Source organism: Vipera berus, assembly GCF_964194415.1.
Source record: "Vipera berus genome assembly, chromosome: 9".
NCBI lineage: Eukaryota > Metazoa > Chordata > Lepidosauria > Squamata > Viperidae > Vipera > Vipera berus.
This window is the reverse complement of record NC_138212.1, coordinates 17,089,273-17,107,717: the sequence shown is the minus strand read 5'-3', so window position 1 is coordinate 17,107,717 and position 18,445 is coordinate 17,089,273. Positions and strand designations below refer to the sequence as shown.

At 44.1% G+C, this 18,445-nt stretch overlaps 1 protein-coding gene across 1 annotated transcript in view; it reads right to left on the bottom strand.

The window, feature by feature from the left end:
• Nucleotides 1–1,848: 1,848 nt before the first annotated feature.
• The window catches only part of LOC308671995 (angiopoietin-2-like), a 30,371-nt gene continuing 13,774 nt past the window's right edge, over nt 1,849–18,445 (bottom strand). Inside the window, exons 3-9 of the mRNA XM_081334530.1 lie at nt 15,597–15,718; nt 11,928–12,160; nt 11,096–11,220; nt 9,185–9,286; nt 7,470–7,636; nt 6,741–6,871; nt 1,849–3,961 (exon numbers count right to left, since the gene is read on the bottom strand). Coding sequence (XP_081190656.1) covers nt 3,777–3,961; nt 6,741–6,871; nt 7,470–7,636; nt 9,185–9,286; nt 11,096–11,220; nt 11,928–12,160; nt 15,597–15,718 — 1,065 coding nt within the window. The 3' untranslated portion in view covers nt 1,849–3,776. The remainder of the gene's footprint in view (nt 3,962–6,740; nt 6,872–7,469; nt 7,637–9,184; nt 9,287–11,095; nt 11,221–11,927; nt 12,161–15,596; nt 15,719–18,445) is intronic.

The following is an 18,445-nucleotide window of genomic DNA, read 5'->3' as shown; positions in this document are numbered from 1 at the left end:
GCTCAAGGTTGACTCAGCCTTCCATCCTTCCCAGGTAGGTAAAATGAGGACCCAGATTGTTGGGGGCAATAAGCTGACTTTGTAAAAATGGCGCTTGGGGGGGGGGGCGAAAGCCCTAATAAGCAGGCATATACATAGAATGAAGGCTACTGCTAAGCACATTGGTTTGTGCTTAAATTGTAAGCCGCCCTGAGTCTTCGGAGAAGGGCGGGATATAAATGGGATTAAAATAAAAATAATAAAAAATAAATAAATAAATGGAATGGAAAGAATAGAATAGAATAGAATAGAATAGAATAGAATAGAATAGAATAGAATAGAATAGAATAGAATAGAATAGAATAGAATAGAATAGAATAGAATAGGACTTTGGAGGTCTTCTAGTCCAGCCTCCTGCTCAAGCAGGAGAACCTATAGTACCATCTCAGACAGGTGAATGTCTAGTCTCTTCTTAAAAAGCTCCAGTGATGGAGTGCCCACGATTTCTGGAGGTAAGCTGTTCCACTGGTTAATTGTCCTCACTGTCAGGAAGTGTCTCCTCAATTCCAGGTTGCTTCTCTTGTAGATCAGTTTCCAACCATTGTTTCTCGTCCTTCCGTCTGATGCTTTGGTGAACAACCTGGCCCCCTCTGCCTTGTGGCAGGTCCACAGATATTGGATATTGTGTGTTTTCTTTGCTTTTCCTTTCATGACCCCCGCATCCATGATTCTGCAAGTGCCTGCACGTGCGCAGCTCCATTTGCACAAGTGGCAGGCACACACGGCCACTGCTCACACAAATGGAGCTGTGTGTGTGTGTGTGTGTGCTTGCCCGCCACTTCCGTAGCCTGGTACTGAGCAGGCTGCGGTTCAGTCACAGGCCACAGCCCAAGGGTTGGGGACCCCAGTTTTAGCTTATTATATTCAGTGCTTGAGCTGAGGTGGCACAGTGGTTAGAATGCAGTACTGCAGGCTACTTCTGCTGACTGCCGGCTGCCAGCAGTTCAGCAGTTCGATCCTGACTGGCTGAAGGTTGACTCAGCCTTCCATCCTCCCGAGGTCAGTAAAATGAGGATCCAGATTGGTAGGGGCAAATATGCTGACTCTGTAAACCACTTAGAGAGGGCTGTAAAGTGCTGTGAAGCGGTATATAAGTCTACATGCTAATGTCATGACAAGCAAATGTTTTTTTATGGTGGTCCATAAGGCAGAAAAGGATGCAGATAAGTCTTCGACTTATAACCATTTGATTAGCAAGCAAAGTTACAAGGGCACTGAAAAAAGGCACTGACCAAGGTGACTTGTGATCGTTCCTTGCACTTATGACCACTGCAGCATCCCAGGGTCAGGGCATCGCCATCTGCAACCTTCCCAACCAGCTTCCGACAAGGAAAGTTAATGGGGGTAAACTGGTTTCGCTTAATGACTGCGTGATTCACCAGACAGCTGCCGTGATTCACTTAACAACTACGATGAAAAATGTCGTAAAATTGAGTGTGACTCACTTACACTTGTGACTCGCTTAGAAATGGAAATTCTTTTTTCCAATTGTGGTCATAAGTCAAGGACTATCCATAGATTCGAGTCTTAGTGACTACACGGATATTTCCCTTTGGTTTTCTCTGCAGCAATATGGAAATTGCTTTCCCATTGCCTTTCCTAGGATATTCTACCCCTTTTCTGTCCAGGCTACAATCCTGGAAATGCCTCCCCATCCACGTGGTGAGGGCTCCAATCTGCTTTTTTTTTCCTTTTTAATGTCATTCAAGATTTATGGGCATCCCAGGATGTGTTCTGATGTCTTTTTTTTTCCCCTTTCACACCCTTCCCTTCCCTTGATTCAGTCCCAAGAACACAATGATGTTTACAAAAAGGCAGATCGGTATTTTATTCGATTTCCTTTTTACAGGTTGTTTTTTTTAAAAAAACATACTGTGGATAAAATACTTGAACTTTAAAACATTCCCAAGTGTATAAAAGTTCTGAATCATAACATACAGTACAGGTAGACCTCGACTTACCACCATTTATTTAGTGACCATTCAAAGTTACAATGACACTAAAAAAAAATGTCACTGACGACCATTTTTCAGTTACATCCTTTGCGTTGTCCCCATGATGACGTTGTCAAAATTCAGAGGCTTGGCAGCTGGTTTATCTTTACGACCATTGCTGTGGCCCGAGGTCACGTGATCTCCTTTTGCGACTGTCTGACCATCACAGTCAACGGGGAAGCCAGTTTCACTTAAGAACCGCCCTACTAACTTAACGGCTGCAGTGATTCACTTAACAACCATGGCAAGAAATGTCATCAAATAGGGCAAGGCTCACTTAACAAATGTCTCGCTTAACAACAGAAATGTTGGGCTAAATTGTGGTCGTAAGTTGAGGATGACCAGTAATCCCAGTATTTATGTTTCTACAGAAAATAATGAATATCCTAAATATTTGCAGTTAAACTTTGCACAAGAGTTCATGAGTTCAGTTCAGCCATTAATATGTAAACAAATCGCTCCGGGTGGTGCAGACATAATGTGCTAGGAAATTGGTAGCTAATTTGCACACTGGTAGTCCTTGACTTACAACCAATTTCATTTAACCACCATTTGTTATAACAGTGCCACAGGAAAAAGTGACCTGCAACTGGTCTTTGCTCGTAGGACCATTGCAGCACCTCCGTAGTTACAAGATCAAAATTCAGACGCTTGGCAACCGGCATCTATTTTATAATGGTTGTAACATCTGGGATTGTGCAGTCACCATTTACAACCTTGACAACTGACTTCTGACTAGCAAGGTCAAAGGTGTGTGTGTGTGTGAGTCAGATTTGCTTAAGGACCACGTGATTTGCTGAACCTCTGCAGTGATTCACCTAACAATGATGGCTAAAAAAGGTCATAAAATCAGGTGCGATTCCCTTAACAAAGGCCTTGCTTAGCAACAGAAATTCTTCTCCTAATTGTGGTCGTATGTTGAGGACTACCTGTACCTTTTTCCCCTGAGAATCATAGACACACAGGTCTAACAGAAACACCTGCATTAAACAGAGACACACAGACGCAAACACACAAATATCCTTGTTTGTCAAGTTGCAATTTCTTGGAATTCCTGATTTTTGGTGCTAAAAGATACAACTGTCTGAGATACTTAGTGCACACTTGGGGTGTTTAGAAGAAGGAATAGCAGGGAGATGAGGAATGTTAAAGTCAATGTCACTTTCCCAACCCCAAATACTTTTATCAATGGAGTGTTACGGTTTTGTGCCTAGTCTTCTACCTAAATCAAGAACAGGTAATTCTCATTCAGCCTGCAAACCTATTTTTGACTCCTTCCAGGGCAGCCCAAAATCACACTGCTATCTTTGGGGAACACATATTATACAAATGGCAGAATCGTTTCCTTTAGGGACATGCATTTGCCTCTCCCTTGGTCTAATTCTGTATTTCTCAGCCTCAGCCGACTGTAAAATGTGTGGACTTCAACTCCCAGAATTCCTCAGCCAGCGTAGAATTCTGGGAGTTGAAGTCCAGACATCTTAAAATTGATAAAGTTGAGAAACCCAGGCCTAATTGTGTTTTTCCCCCCTGAAAGCAACAACAACAACAACAAAATAGTTCCAGACCTCCTGTGAAATTTCCACAATGAACTGGGTGCCATGCAGACTTTTTTTTTAAAAAAAAATCTACCTAGAAGAGGTTTAGTTCATGATGCAAGGACTCGCAATCGTCTACCATTTTTGTGCAAGCCAGAAGGGGACTTTCTGAAGGGGATCTCCTCTCCTTCTGCCGTGTGATAGATCACAGCATCCCCCCTTGCTCCTCTCTGAAATCCACCGGACGGATCATCATGGTGCTTGCTTTGAGGGTATGCCCGGGCCCTTTCCAGTAGTGCCACTTTATGCCGTTGTATCTAATTGTGGCAGGATTGGGAGGGTAATAGATGCCATTTAGGTTAGAAGGTCCACAAGCATCAAACCACCAGCCTGAAGGAGACAGAGAAGGGGAAAAAGGAGAAATATTTAGATTTAACAGGATTTGGCCCAAACATCAAAAGAGATTGTTCTCCTAATTTTCTAAGAAAAGTTTGCAGAATAGATTGGATTAAACAAGTTTTGAATCACATCACCGGTTTCTCCAATTGAGCCTCTCTCTATAGGGTGAGGGAACATAGCTTGATGGGTTAGTGCAGGGATAGGCAACCTTGGCTCTTTTATGACTCGTGGACTTCAACTCCCAGAATTCCTGAGCCAGAGTCATAAAAGAACCAAGGTTGCCTACACCTGGTAGTGTTTTGGAGTGCATCAGTCTTCCCCAACCCAGCACAGTTCTTTGGCATGTGGGACTACACCTGCCCTAATTCCCAGCCATCCCTGAAGGTGGGAAGACTGGTCTATCTAGCATGGGAAATTCCATGTTGGTTTTCACCCAAATTAGTTGGTGGAACAACGGTGAGGAGGGCTGGAATTCAAGCTTCAGAGAACTTCTCAACTGCCAAAGCAGGTGGCATTTGAGGCAGGAGAGGTGGGTTCTGCTTAACATGGGAGAAGATCCTGTCCCTTCTTTTCACACTTCCTCCATTCATCATCCTGCTGCCTCCTTCCACCCAGTCGCTATAGGAGCCCATTTAGGGGTGGTCAGTTCTTCTAACAAGCCATTACAAGGAGGTCCGCTCTCTAGACCAACTATTCTGCAGCAAATTGTGAAGGAAAGGAGGAAAGGTTTGCAGCAACTCATTGCCCCTTGTGATCAGCCGGATGATGGCTGCTTTGTTCCTCCAAGTGGTAGGCAGGACCCCAACAGGGTGTTTACACTATGCTAATCTGAGGGAACACCTGCTGCCGGCATCAAGCTCCCTTCGTCCAGTGCGCTCCCACAGGGAGGGTCTTCTCAGGGTACCGCCGGTAAGAGGTTGCTGGCGGATAACACCCAGGGGTAGGGCCTTCTCTGTGGGTGCGCCTGCCCTTTGGAACCAGCTGCCAGTGGAGCTGAGGACTGCCCCCCCCCCAACCTCCGTTCATTCCGCCGGGACCTGAAGACCTGGCTCTTCGAGCTCTCTGGCCCAGGCTGAGAATTTTAATTTTAATTTTAATTTTAACTGGGGTTTTTATTTATTCAGGGATTGATATAATTTTTTTAAAATTGTTTTTAACTTTTGTATTTTTCGTTTTAATCACCCTGTAAACTGCCCTGAGTCCCTCGGGAAAGGGCGGTATATAAATATAATTAAATAAATAAATAAATCCATGCTACGGGGCATTTGAGTTTGGCTTCCCAAAGCAGCATCTGCAAGTGGGTCAATATATCACATGGAGGTACAAAATGGCAGGATTTTGACTGTGCTGCTGCAACTGGGACAGCATTGGCACAGAGTGTTGCACAAACCTAACAACCCTGGTATATAAAGCATGGTTAAGACTTAAACTGATGTGTGAACCCAACTCAGCCCAATGTCTGTGGAGTTTCTCAGTCATCCAGGTCCTGGTTGTCCCAAAGCTGCTTTTTTCACGAGGCAACTGGACTTGCTTTTCTCTGAAGGCATTTCACTTCTCATCCAAGACGCTTCTTCAGCTCTGACTGGATGGTGGGGAATGGCAGAATTGCAAGGCGTATAAATCCTGCCATTCCCCAGTTAGAGCAGAAGAAGCTTCTTGTATGAGTAGCGAAATGTCTGCAAAGTAAAACAAGAAAGTCCAGTTGCCTCATGAAGAAAGCTCTTTTGGGACAACCCAACCCAAGGTGCTGCTGCCGGCATCAAATGCCCTTCGCCCAGTGCGCTCCCACAGGGAGGGTCTGCTTAGGGTCCCACCGGTAAGAGATTGCCGGCGGGTGACACCCAGGGATAGGGCCTTCTCAGTGGGGGCGCCTGCCCTCTGGAACCAGCTGCCAGTGGAGCTGAGGACTGCCCCCGACCTGCGTTCATTCCGCCGGGGCCTGAAGACCTGGCTCTTCGAGCTCTCGGGCCCAGGCTGAGGAGTAATTTATTTTAATCGGGGTTTTAATTGCACAGGGTTAGTTTAATCTTTTTAAAATGGGTTTTAACTTTTGTATTGCTGGTTTTTAACTCCCTGTAAACCGCCCTGAGTCCTCAGGGAAAGGGCGGTATATAAATGTAATAAAATAAATAAATAAATAAATAAATAAATAAATAAATAAATAAATAAATAAATAAATAAATAAATAAATAAATAAATAAATAAATATTTTCCTGAATTAACAAGCTATAGCTTCACGTTGTACGTCAAGCCAGCCAGTGCAATAATCTGAGAAACAGAGGGAAAAATTTGCACACTAGCACCAGCTACGGTAGTCATTTCTGGCTAATGGAGACACCCTGCCTAGAATCAGGAAGTTTTCTGGGAGTTACCTATTGGCTCTTGACTCCTTCACTGCGACCTTTTGGCCATTCCCCCTTAATCTTAATTATCTGAAGTCACTAAAAACCCTCATATTAAGAACAGAATGAACTGCATATTTTAGGCATTATTTTATCACATGGCTCTTAGCTCTTGGGGACCTTCTGCACTTTGCAGGACTTGTCCTCCTTAAACTGCAGGGAGTTTTTGAGTTCAGGATTTGTTCCGGAGGGGAGGGCACGCATCGGAAGCCACGATGATGTCTGCAACTGTACAAACTAAGTCCTACTTTGCCGAGCTGCAGACACCATCTTGATTTTTCTTGACACTCCCAATCGATGGCCCTGCTTGGCTAATTCTCAGAATGATAGACCTACAGAAGGAGGGTGGCCCACTCCCCCCTCATTACCTCCACCTGCCATCTGGGCACATTTGCACGCGCATCGATCGTGGTCAGCATCCTTGGTGCTGAAGTTGGTTCCGGAGGGGCTGAGGCTGCTGGTGCGTCCGGCCGTACCACTGTATCTCCTTGCATAAAGTCTGCCGGAGATGGGGGGGGAAAAAAAGCTACCATCAACAATAATTCACAATTTGATTCTCTTCTCAGGCCCAAAACACAAGGTGATTACAGGTAGTCCTCGAACTTATAACTTTCATTTAATGACCGCTCAAGAACAGCACTGAAAAAAAGTGACGTATGACCATTGTAGACACGTACAACCATTGCAGTATCCTACACACAGACACACAGACACACAGACACACACAGACACACACACAGACATAGACAGAGAGGGTTAGTTAGTTAGTTAGTTAGTTACAGGTTGAAATTGTGCAAGGGTTGGAAACAGAGTCCTCAAAATCATTCAGGACACTCCACAGTACATACATAAAACCCGACCGTTTTTTTGGAAATTACACTTGGCCCAAATCGTACAAGATCACCAAATGATCTTCTTATGTGAGAATGTATAAGATTTGGAGTACTCTCCAGGTATGACAATCAACCCCCAGAATTCTCAGCAGGGGCCTTGGGGAAATTTTAGGAGCTGAAGGTCACACACCTGTTGGGGCAGGATTCCAGCTTTCGACAAACAACTAAGCAAAGAGACCCCAGATGTTCCGTGAAAAGACTCACCGATAGTTCTGCTCCTCGGAGTCTACTTGGAAATGTTCGAAGGCAGAATAAGCCTCATTGTTTTCCCAGTCTTGGAGCTCGATCCGGAGAGAGTAGCGGTTCTGTGTGGTGAGCAAGTGGATGAACTGGTTGCCCAACCAGTACTCTCCGGATGGGGACCCAAAGCCCTGTCAGAGAGCATGAGATGCTGTTGAAAAAGCTCTGGTACAAAATATGTTTATTTGTTAAATTTATTAGCCGCCTACCTCACTGTGCGGCTACTCTAGGCTACTTACAATAACAAAAAGGAAGAAAAATGAAAGGAGTACAGGTAGTCCTCAACTTACAACAGTTCACTTAGTGACTGTTCATAGTCTAAAAAAAGGGACTTATGACCATTTTTCTCTTATGACCGTTGCAGCGCCCCCGTGGTTGTGTGATCAAAATTGGGAAGCTTGGCAACTGACTCCTATTTATGACGTTTGCAGTGTCCTGGAGTCACCTTTTGCGACCTTCTTATAAGTAAAGTCATAAGGGGAGGCAGATTCACTTAACAACCGTGTTACTAACTTGAGCAGCTGTGGTGCTTCACTTAACAACCGGGGCAAGAAATGTTGTAAAATGGGGCAAAGTTCACTTCACAACTTTTTCACTTAAAAACAGGAATTTTGGGCTCGATTATGGTCGTAAGTTGAGGACTACTGGTAGAAGTAAAATAATAGAACAATAAAATAAACAATGTCAACCAAAAAGGTGGATGGGTTGAGAGCAGAGAGCAAGGGAGGTGGGGCATGTGGAGTCTGCCATCAATCTATCAGCCACCTCCATTATATTTAGCCCAGACTTCACTGGGATAAGGAGCTGGTTGGTTTCCAGATGTTGCTGGATAGGCTTGCCAGACAACATGGTTAAAGGTAAGAGGTGCTGGAAGTTGGAGTCTGCAAGATCTCAGTGCCACATGTCATGGTTCCGACAGATGAAACTCTTCAAAAGAACTTCAAGGCATTGTTTACCTTAAAGGATCTTTTATTTGAGTAACATAATATCGGCACTTACATAATCGAAGCCAAAACCTGAATTCCCTTCCCCTGGGCACATAGTATCAAAGCACAATTCCTTCCTCCAATTAACAATCATAAATCACATTCCCCAATTAGCCTGAAGCACGGCTTTCTCTCCAGCTCTCCAGCCCGCCAATTCTTTATCAGCTCTGGGCTCAGTAACCTTGATTCTCATGCTACGTTTAGTGTTGTTATGTCTAGCTGAACTCTCATTCACATCCCCCCCACCCCCCCACCCCCCAGCATCATCTAACTCTAAAAGCAAAAGGGAAAAGATGTTGTCAATGCAAAAACATCCGATGTTAGCAGCGTTGACACACAGCCTCTCCATGTATGAGCTAAAGAAAGCCTGGTGGCTTAAGTGCCAGCCTAGAACCAGCCTGGCTCAGAGTCACAAAAATGTTAACCAAAAAAAACACCACCTGGCAACTTTGCGGGAATTGAACAGAAGTCCAGCACTTGCTGTGACCAAGATCTATTCCTACTGATTGCAGTAGATGGATTTTTCTGCTTGCACATAGAGAAAACAGGAATAATGCATCTTGCGCAATCTTCTCCAGTCTTCTCCAGTCTTCAATGTGCAAAAAAACCCAACAACAACAACAACAGTTGGGATCCAATTCATTCTGGGTTCCTCCATCAGGATAAGCCAGGGAGATTTATATCAATTCTTACCTGTTTATATTCCTTCCAGGTGCGTTGGAAATCCACAGAGCCATCTCTCCGGTGTTGGATAACGGTCCAGCCTCCTCCGCTGGTCTCCATGTCACACAGGGCCTGGAAGAATGGCAGAGTCTCTGTGGAAGAGCAGCTTCTGACAGCTTGACAAGTAACTGGTTCAGCACATGGGAAACTCCACTAACTACGTTTTCTTCCAGATTTAATTTAAAAAAGGATACTGACCGGGATGTCTTAAGTCTTTAAACGATAAAGACATGTAAACTACCACCTTCTTTTTCCTGTCAATCAACTAAGTTATGTGCTAGTATCATTCTGAAGGGACGCGGTGGCTCAGTGGGTTAGGACGCTGAGCTTGTCGATCAGAAGGTCGGCAGTTTGGCGGGTCGAATCCTGAGTGCCGCGTAGCAGAGTGAGCGCCTGTTACGCGTCCCAGCTTCTGCCAACCTAGCAGTTGGAAAGCACGTAAAAACGCAAGTAGAAAAATAGGGACCACTACGGTGGGAAGGTAACAGCGTTCCGTGCACCTCTGGCGTCTATTCACGCCGGCCACATGACCACGGAGACGTCCTCGAACAAGCGCTGGCTCTTTGGCTTTGAAACGGAGATGAGCACTGGCCCCTAGAGTCTGAAACGACTAGGGGAACCTTTACCTTTACCTTAGTATCATTCTAGAGAGGATCACAAACAGGTCCTTCTTAGCGGGAGTGCCCAAATTATGGAATTTCATTTTTCTAGACATCAGGTGAAATCTATTCCATTTCTGGAAGCTTTTAAGACTATTTGATTAGTTATTATAATTGTTCATAGGCTTGTATTTTGCCTATTATTGCTTTATATAATGAGTGGATTTATACATTACCTAAAACGTAACTATGATGTTTACACTTAATAGTCTAAGCAACATAAACCGAAACCAGCTTCAATTATGGTTCATGTCTGGGTTCATTCATCATGTAAAGCCAAAATTAAACATATCGCATTATGGCTTAATGTGACATTTGGACACAGCTGTTGTAACTTAGCTTTATAAGTAGACCTCAGCTTATGACCACAGTTGGGATCTGGATATTTGTTTGCTAAGTGAGGCAGTTATGAAGTAAGTGGTGTCCAGTTTTACATATATTTTTTGCCGTGGCTGTTAAGTGGATCACTGCACTTGTTAAGTGAACCAAGTGATTGTTAAGTGAATCCATTTTCCCCCATTGATCTTGCTGGCCAGAAGATTGCAAGTGGTGATCACATGACCCCAGGACATTGCAGAGGATGCCACTTGCCAAGTGCCTGAATTTTGATCACATGACCATGGGGATGCTGCAACGGTCGTAAGTGCAAGGACCAGTCCTGAGTTACTTATTTCAGTACTATTATAACTTTGAATGATTGCTAAATGAATGGTATCTCAAAGGTGCTTTTTCAAGAGGCAACTGGACTGTCTGGTTTTTCTTTGAACATGTTTCGCTTCACATCCAAGAAGCTTCTTCAGCTCTGACTGGATGTTGGGGAATGGAAGGATTTTCATACTCCTTGCCTACGACACAGATAAACCTCCAGGGGGCCTCAATGACTCTATAAAAGAATGCAAATGACCAGCTGTCTGCAAGGAGTATAAATCCTTTCCTTCCCCACCATCCAGTCAGAGCTGAAGAAGCTTCTTGGATGAGAAGCGAAACGTCTTCAGCGAAAAACAAGGAAGTCCAGTTGCCTCTTGAAAAAAAGCACCTTTGGGACAACCGTGACCTGGAGGACTGAGAATCCCCATAGACGTTTTAATGGATGGTGATAAGTTGAGGTCTACCTGTACATAGGTTCAGTCATGATAATGCACTCAACCAATCGTGCTTACGAATACTGACGTATGAACCCTGCCTGTCTAGAAGTATGAAGCTGCTCAGAACATGCACTCACTTTTACAGTGGCTGTAGTGTTGGGGAGCCGAAGAGTGTAGACTCCGCTGGTGGAGAACCCCAATTTGTATGCAGCTGCACAGTCCTTGAAGACCTTCTGCTCATCTGGCAGGGTGAACGAAAGGTCTGTGGCGTGAGATCAAAAGTCATTTTAAGTACAATTGCCCAGTTAGGGTAGGAAAGTTCATCAACTACATTGTTGTAAGGCTTGAATTCACCTTCTTTGCAATAAAAGATCTCTGTGTTAGGGATACCCAGAGACCTGGCAGAGCCAGATAGAAGATTTCCAAGGAGCAAAGCAGTTTTTCAAACAGACCCCGAGGAGCATCTGAATCCTACAGTTTGTCTACCTGTTTTGGGCCGCTGAATCCTGGAACGCCCATGCGACCTGCAACTTGTGAGATCATTTAGAGATTTTAGGAAGTATTAAAGTATTAAAGGAGAGAATATTTGTAGCTGAGGGTTGAACGCTGGAGTTCTTGGTGCTCTCTGAGCTGGGATGTTTTCTTGCAAATGTTTCATTACCCAGCCATCTGAAGATGTTACCTAGTTGGGTAATGAGACAGCTACAAGAAAACATCCCAGCTCAGACAGCACCAGGGACTCCACATTTTATGAAGTGTTAACAACGAAGGAAAACAGTTGCATAGTTCTTAGATTTTATAAAGTCTGAGGATCCCTTATCCACATTGTGATGGATATTTTTTACTGCAAAAAGACACACACACACCACTTGGACTTCACTTGATTGCTTATTGTCTTGCTTATTCTGACCAGATTTTATCTCCTAATTGGGCCAGATGGCCAAGTCTTGCTTAGGGGAAGTTACTTACAATTGCACTGGGACACTAAGCCTATCAGATGCTTCACTGTCTCTGCCAAAGATGTTTGTTGTTTGTGGAGGGCTGTGTTGTTCAGCAAGGCAGCGCCCAGCCGTTGCTCCAGATGCCCAACAAGATCCACCTGATTGGAGAGAAGCTTCTGCATTTCCATCTTCTCAGTCTTCAGGACTTGTAGCTCCTCCTCACGTTGGTTTTCAAGAGCCAGCACTTTCTTCTCTAGGAAGCTGAAGAAAAGAGACAATTTATTCTGATTCTCAAACCCAGAGTTGATGCAGTTCTTTGTGTGCCAAGGGAAGAGAATATTTGTAGCTCAGGGTTGACATGAGGGGTCCTTGGTGCTCTCTGAGCTTGGTTGCTTTCTTGCAGATGTTTCATTATCCAGCTAGGTAACAGCATCAGTGCAGCCAGTGGAACAGCTTGCCTTCAGCAGTTGTGGGGGCTCCAACACTGGAGGCTTTTAAGAAGGGACTGGACAACCATTTCTCGAAAATGGTTTAGGGCAGGGGTGTCAAACTCAATTTCATTGAGGGCCACATCAGCATTGCAGTTGCCCTCAGGGGGCCAGGTGGGTGTGGCCAGGGTGGGCGTGGCCTACTGGGTGGGCGTGGCTAGAGTGCGTATGGCCTACTGGGTGGGCGTGGCCAGCTCTACATCGTTCGCCTCAAGGGTGCCTATGGGGGCCTGGGCAGGAGTGGGACAGATCTGAGGGTCTCTGGCAGAAGGAGGGTCTCTGGGCCAGGGCCAAGGCAGAGGGGGCCGTTCCCTCACTGTTTCCAGGATGGCTTCGTGGGCCACATGAAACGGCTTCGTGGGCCGGATCCGGCCCCCGGGCCTTGTGTTTGACATGTCTGGTTTAGGGTCTCCTGTTTGAGCAGGGGATTGGACCAGAAGACCTCCAAGGTCCCTTCCAACTCTATGTTAGTTCACCACAAGGATGGGTAGGTTGGGTTGGATGGGTAGATTGGCTTGAGTTGAGGAAACACTTCCCCACATGATTGGGGCCTATTCAATTAATACTCTATTTTGATAGTTTAAAAAAACTGTTTTTTGATCATTTTGATAGTTTTAAAAAAACTGTTAACAGATTACTGCTGTTTAGAGAAATTGCTTTTGAATGCTATACCTGTCATTTAGAAGAATTATGTAAAGAATTATAATGCTTGCTGGGGAGCAAAGGAAATAATTCAGCACTAGAAAAATAGAGTTACTGTAGATTTATAATCTTGGATTATAGTTTTATGTTCACTTATTGTTATTCCCCTGTCAGGTCAGTGGAAAGACTGCTGAATATTTCTTTTCACGGTCAAAGCTCAACTATATATTTAAACTTTACGGTGATATATATCAAGCTTTCCATGGAGAGAGAGAAAGAGAGGAGAGAGAGGGAGAGAGGGAGGAAGAGAGAGAGAGGGAGGGAGAGAGAGAGAGAGAGAGAGAGAGAGAGAGAGAGAGAGAGAGAGAGAGATCCCCATGAAAAGATCCATACGCACAGAGCACATTCCATGTTTAAACAAGCTTTTACTTTCCCCCATCTTCTTTTGCCTCTTATTTACTGAATAGAGTCTACTCAGAAAATGCTATCCCCATCCACTTTATTTCAAGAAAATTCACATCAGTTTACTCAGAAGAAGGAAAGCAGTAATCCTAGTCACTTTCTTTTTTTCTGTAGCTCACCTTGGCAAGGAGACATTTATCCATCCACCAATCCATCCATCTCTCCATCCATCCATCCATCCATCCATCCATCCATCCATCCATCCATCCATCCATTCATCCAATGTATTCTATATAGCCATCTGTCTCTAGAAAGGAACTCTGGGCCGTGAACAAGATTAAAAAGAAATAATTCCATTGGGGGGGGGGAGAAAAACCAAACAAAACAGTGTAGGCATAGAGGTGTGGAAGCTGCAACTTCCGTAGTTCATAGGTGTGTTTTCCTAGAATGACATGGATGCCAGAAGAACCAGGAAATGGCATGCGTTCCTTGTTTCCACTGATAGGTACACCACGCCAGACCCAAACCATATTTCCCTGTTGAATTTCAGTACTGCAACCCTTGGGTTTTTTTAAAAAAACAACAGTGGACAGAATCACTAATCTGAAGTTACCTAGTGAGCTTCTATATCTATGGCATAAGGTGGGCTTGAACCTGGCTCTTCCTGGCAGTAGTCCAGGTCTTTAATCCTTACATCACATTCATAAACCTACATAAAGTATTGCACTAATACCATTTTTTGGCTGTTCAAGCATTGATATATAGTCTGAGTTCTATTTCAAGAGAGGAAAGGAGATCTTGGTGTTCTCTGAGCTTAGTTATTTTCATGGAGACATTTCATCACCCAACTAGATAACATCATCAGTTCGGGTAGGTGTGGGGTTGGCTACCAGTTTATATTCAATAGTTTGCTATGCCAGTTTTGGTGGGGTGTAGTTTCCTCTTTGGTAATTCCTTGATTATACTTTTGTCTTCTGCTTCATTGTTCAGCTGATGTTGATCTCTGCTTACCTGTTTGGTGCTGGAGAGGATGTGTTAAAGTATTTTTGTTTCCTCCCTAGGCTTTTTTAATTGTCTCTTTCAAATGGTATGTAAATATAGTTTCTCTATGGGTCGGTTGATGGCTAATAGTAAGACTAACACAAGGTTCAGCCAACCAACGTAGTGAACAACTATGCTCCAAACATGGGTAATAATGGATTTGTGACCAACTCAAGGGTTAGTCAATCAGTGCAGAGGTATTTCTCAACTTACAGGTAGTCCTCGACTTACAACCACAATTAAGCCCAACATTTCTGTTGTTAAGTGAGTTTTGCCCCATTTTATGACCTTACTTGTCTCAGTTGTTAAGTGAATCACTAGAGTTGAAAAGTTAGTAACCCAATTGCTAAGTGAATCTGGCTTCCCCATTGACTTTGCCTGTCAGAAGGTCACAAAAGGGAATCACATGACCCCGGGACACAGCAACCATCATAAATATGAACCAGTTGCCATGCATCTGAATTTTGATCACATGACCATGGGGATGCTGCAAAGGCAACTCTACTGACTGGTTTTCCAGCAAAAATTTCTCCAGCTGTGCCTAGAGGTGATGAATTCCCTCTCCACAAGAAACCAAAATGTTTGTCATCCTTGCAAAGTTATCCCGATCAGAAAGCTGACTCCACAAGAAGACTAGATCTACCGTATTTTCCGGCGTATAAGATGACTTTTTAACCCATGAAAATCACCTCAAAAGTTGGGGGGTCGTCTTATACACCGGAAAATACTGAGACAAGATGTATTAACAGGACTTTGCAAGACTGGTTGTGATTTTCCTCTTCTCCGCGAGTCAGGGAGAAGATAGTCTGAGTCTCTTCCTAACACTTCTGCTCTTTTTTGGTTTTTGTAATGGTTTCTCAATGTTCCCCTCCTCTCCAGGGCTCTACAATGCCACAGCTGCACTAGGATTACACAAATGTGCATGGATTAAGTGGGCTTCACTCAGTGGTGGGATTCAGCCAGCTCGCACCACTTCGGCAGAACCAGTAGCTAATTTTTTTTGTTTCCCAGAATGGACTTCCGGAAGCGGCATCCACACAGAGAACCGGTTGTTCACCTATTTGAATCCCACCTCTGGCTTCACTTATTCCTCATGAATTAAACATAAAGATAAGAGGACTAACCTGTTTCTCTCCTGGAGTCTGCTGATCTCGTGAGTCTGCAGAAGCAGCTGTTTCTCAAGCTTGTTGGTAGACAGGGAATTTTCCAATACTTGAATTTCCAGGCGGGATGTTTGGTTGAGAACCTGTTTAATAGAAAACCTGGATACGTCAGAGAGCAGAAGTAGCAGAGAAAGTCTCCTATATCTTTTTTTGACCTTTATGCATCATTCTCAATCTTCAGGTGGTTTGACTTCAGTTTTAGTGTGTGATTTGTAAACCATGACTGATGGCTTAAAATCCAATACAGGTGATCCTCGACTTACAGCAGTTCATTTAGTGACCATTCAAAGTTACAACCCTGAAAAAGTGACTTATGACCGTTTTTCACAGTTGTGAACTTTGCAGTGTCCCCATAATCACGTGATCACAATTCAGACGCTTGGCAACTGGTTCATACTTATGACCGTGGTGGTGTCCCAAGGTCATGTGATCCCCTTTTGCAACCTTCTGACAAGCAAAGTCAATGGAGGAAACCAGACTCGCTCAACAACCAGGTTACCAACTTATCAACTGCAGTGATTCACTTAACCACTGTGACAAGAAAGGGTATAAAATGGGGCAAAACTTCACTTGACAAATGTCTCACTTAACGGCAGAAATTTGGGGCTCCATTGTGGTCGTAACTCAAGGTCTACCTGTATGAACGGAAGTAATTCTGACACAAACCAAGGATAACAATCCAAGAGGCCTCACTGGTTGAGTGCTTCTTCCAAAGGTCCCTCAGATATTTAGGATGGACCACCAGCAATCAAAAAGGGACGCGGTGGCTCAGTGGGTTAGGACGCTGAGCTTGTCGATCAGAAGGTCGGCAGTTTGGCGGGTCGAATCCCAAGTGCCGCGTAACAGAGTGAGCGCCTGTTACTCGTCCCAGCTTCTGCCAACTTAGCAGTTCGAAAGCACGTAAAAATGCAAGTAGAAAAATAGGGACCACTCCAGTGGGAAGGTAACAGCGTTCTGTGTGCCTTCGGCGTCTAGTCATGCCGGCCACATGACCATGGAGACGTCCTCGGACAAGCGCTGGCTCTTCAGCTTTGAAACGGAGATGAGCACCGGCCCCTAGAGTTGGAAACGACTAGCACGTATGTGCGGGGGAACCTTTACCTTTACCTTTTTACCAGCAATCAAGCTGAATCTCCTGATACCCTTAATCTCTCTAGCTAGGCCAGGGGTGGGGACCCTTGGCTCTTTTATGACTTGTGGACTTCAACTCCCAGAATTCCTAAGCTGGTGCGAACTGGTGCGAAACGGCTGAATCCCACCACTGCATTGGGGCAAGCGTTCATAAGAAATTCTTTTTATAAAAGTCAACGAAGTCAAATTGCTAGATACAAAAAAATTAACTGGGAAAGAGAAAATAGAGGGGAAAAGGATGAAAGGCAACAATCACACACTGCAGAATTAGAAATAAAGTAGTTAAGCCTAGCTAAATTGGTGAAGCTTTTGGATTTTCAGCACAGGTTCAGGATTCATTGCAAAAGGGATAATTGCAAAAAAAAACCACCCCAAAAAAACAGAAACAAAACTCCTCTGGGCTTCTTGCTCCGAAGTAGTTAGGCAGGCCTTTCCTGCTCATCTTCTTTTCTTCTTGAACGATATCCTCAGTTGTGTAAAAAAGTAGGGAATAACAGAAGGCTGGCCTCTTGGGAAGGACTGTGTTGCTTTGCTTAATGAAGCAAAGTGATATCCTGGTATGATATGATATCAGAAATTGGCCGTTGTTCAAAATCCCCTTTCCTAACGATATTGTGTAGAATTGTAAAGATATTTTTTTAAAAAAAACAATGAATCTACGCAAAAAATATTTTTTGGAAGTTAAAGCTGAGTTCAATTCATCCAGTCAGTTTACTAGAACATATCGGTCAAATTACTGTTGTGCCAAACTAGAAACTAAGGGGTTGCGTTTTGGGAAACTGCCAGCCTAGGTTCTTGCGGCATATTAAACCACCAAACTGACATGACTTTTTCAACTATTTCAATACCCATGTCTGCTCTTGCAAGTGCCCAACCAGTTCCTCACCTTTCCAGGTGTGCTATCCTAGTTCTTATCCACACCTATGTTATTGCATATGCCTTTTGGGAATTTGTAATTTTGTTTATAACTGTATCTTCACCTTGAATATCCTCTGTGTGCCTCCTTTGGTCAGCAAGGCAAGCACTGATTTGTAGGTTTGCACCTGTTTTAAACTTTGCGTATTTTAGCACAAGCCATGACACAGCTTTGTGGAGAATGAAGAGCTGACACGATCCATTTAGGATAGCTACATTCCTTGAATGTGCCTGTCCAAAACCTTCTACCTGTGCAGAAGCTACTCACGCTCTTCTGGATTTGCACAACTGAGCAAAGAGCATTTGGGTTGTTGCATTGGCGCCCAACTGAAGTTTCCAAATTGTCATCAGTGGCAGGTCAACATAGAGTATGTGGGTTTTGACTTTGATTCTTGGTGGTTTAATATGCCGCAAGAACCTAGGCTATTTGTCCAGTTGTGCAAATCCAGAAAAACATGAATTCAGGGACCAGGTCAAACTTGTGATGGAAACCCAGACATCATATTAAAGCCCATTTTTTTTGGCATAGCTTCGGTAGCCACTGTGGTTTGGAGACCATCCTCCCTTCTGGTTGTCATCTCAACTTTAATGTATTCAGTAAGCCAGGGGATTTCAAAGTTGGCCCTTTTATGACTTGTGGACTTCAGCTCCCAGGGCTGGCTGAGGAATTCTGGGAGTTGAAGTCCACAAGTCATAAAAGGGCCAAGTTTGAAGACCCCTGCAGTAAGCAATGGTAGGAGCCGTTGTGGCCCTGTAACTTGGCA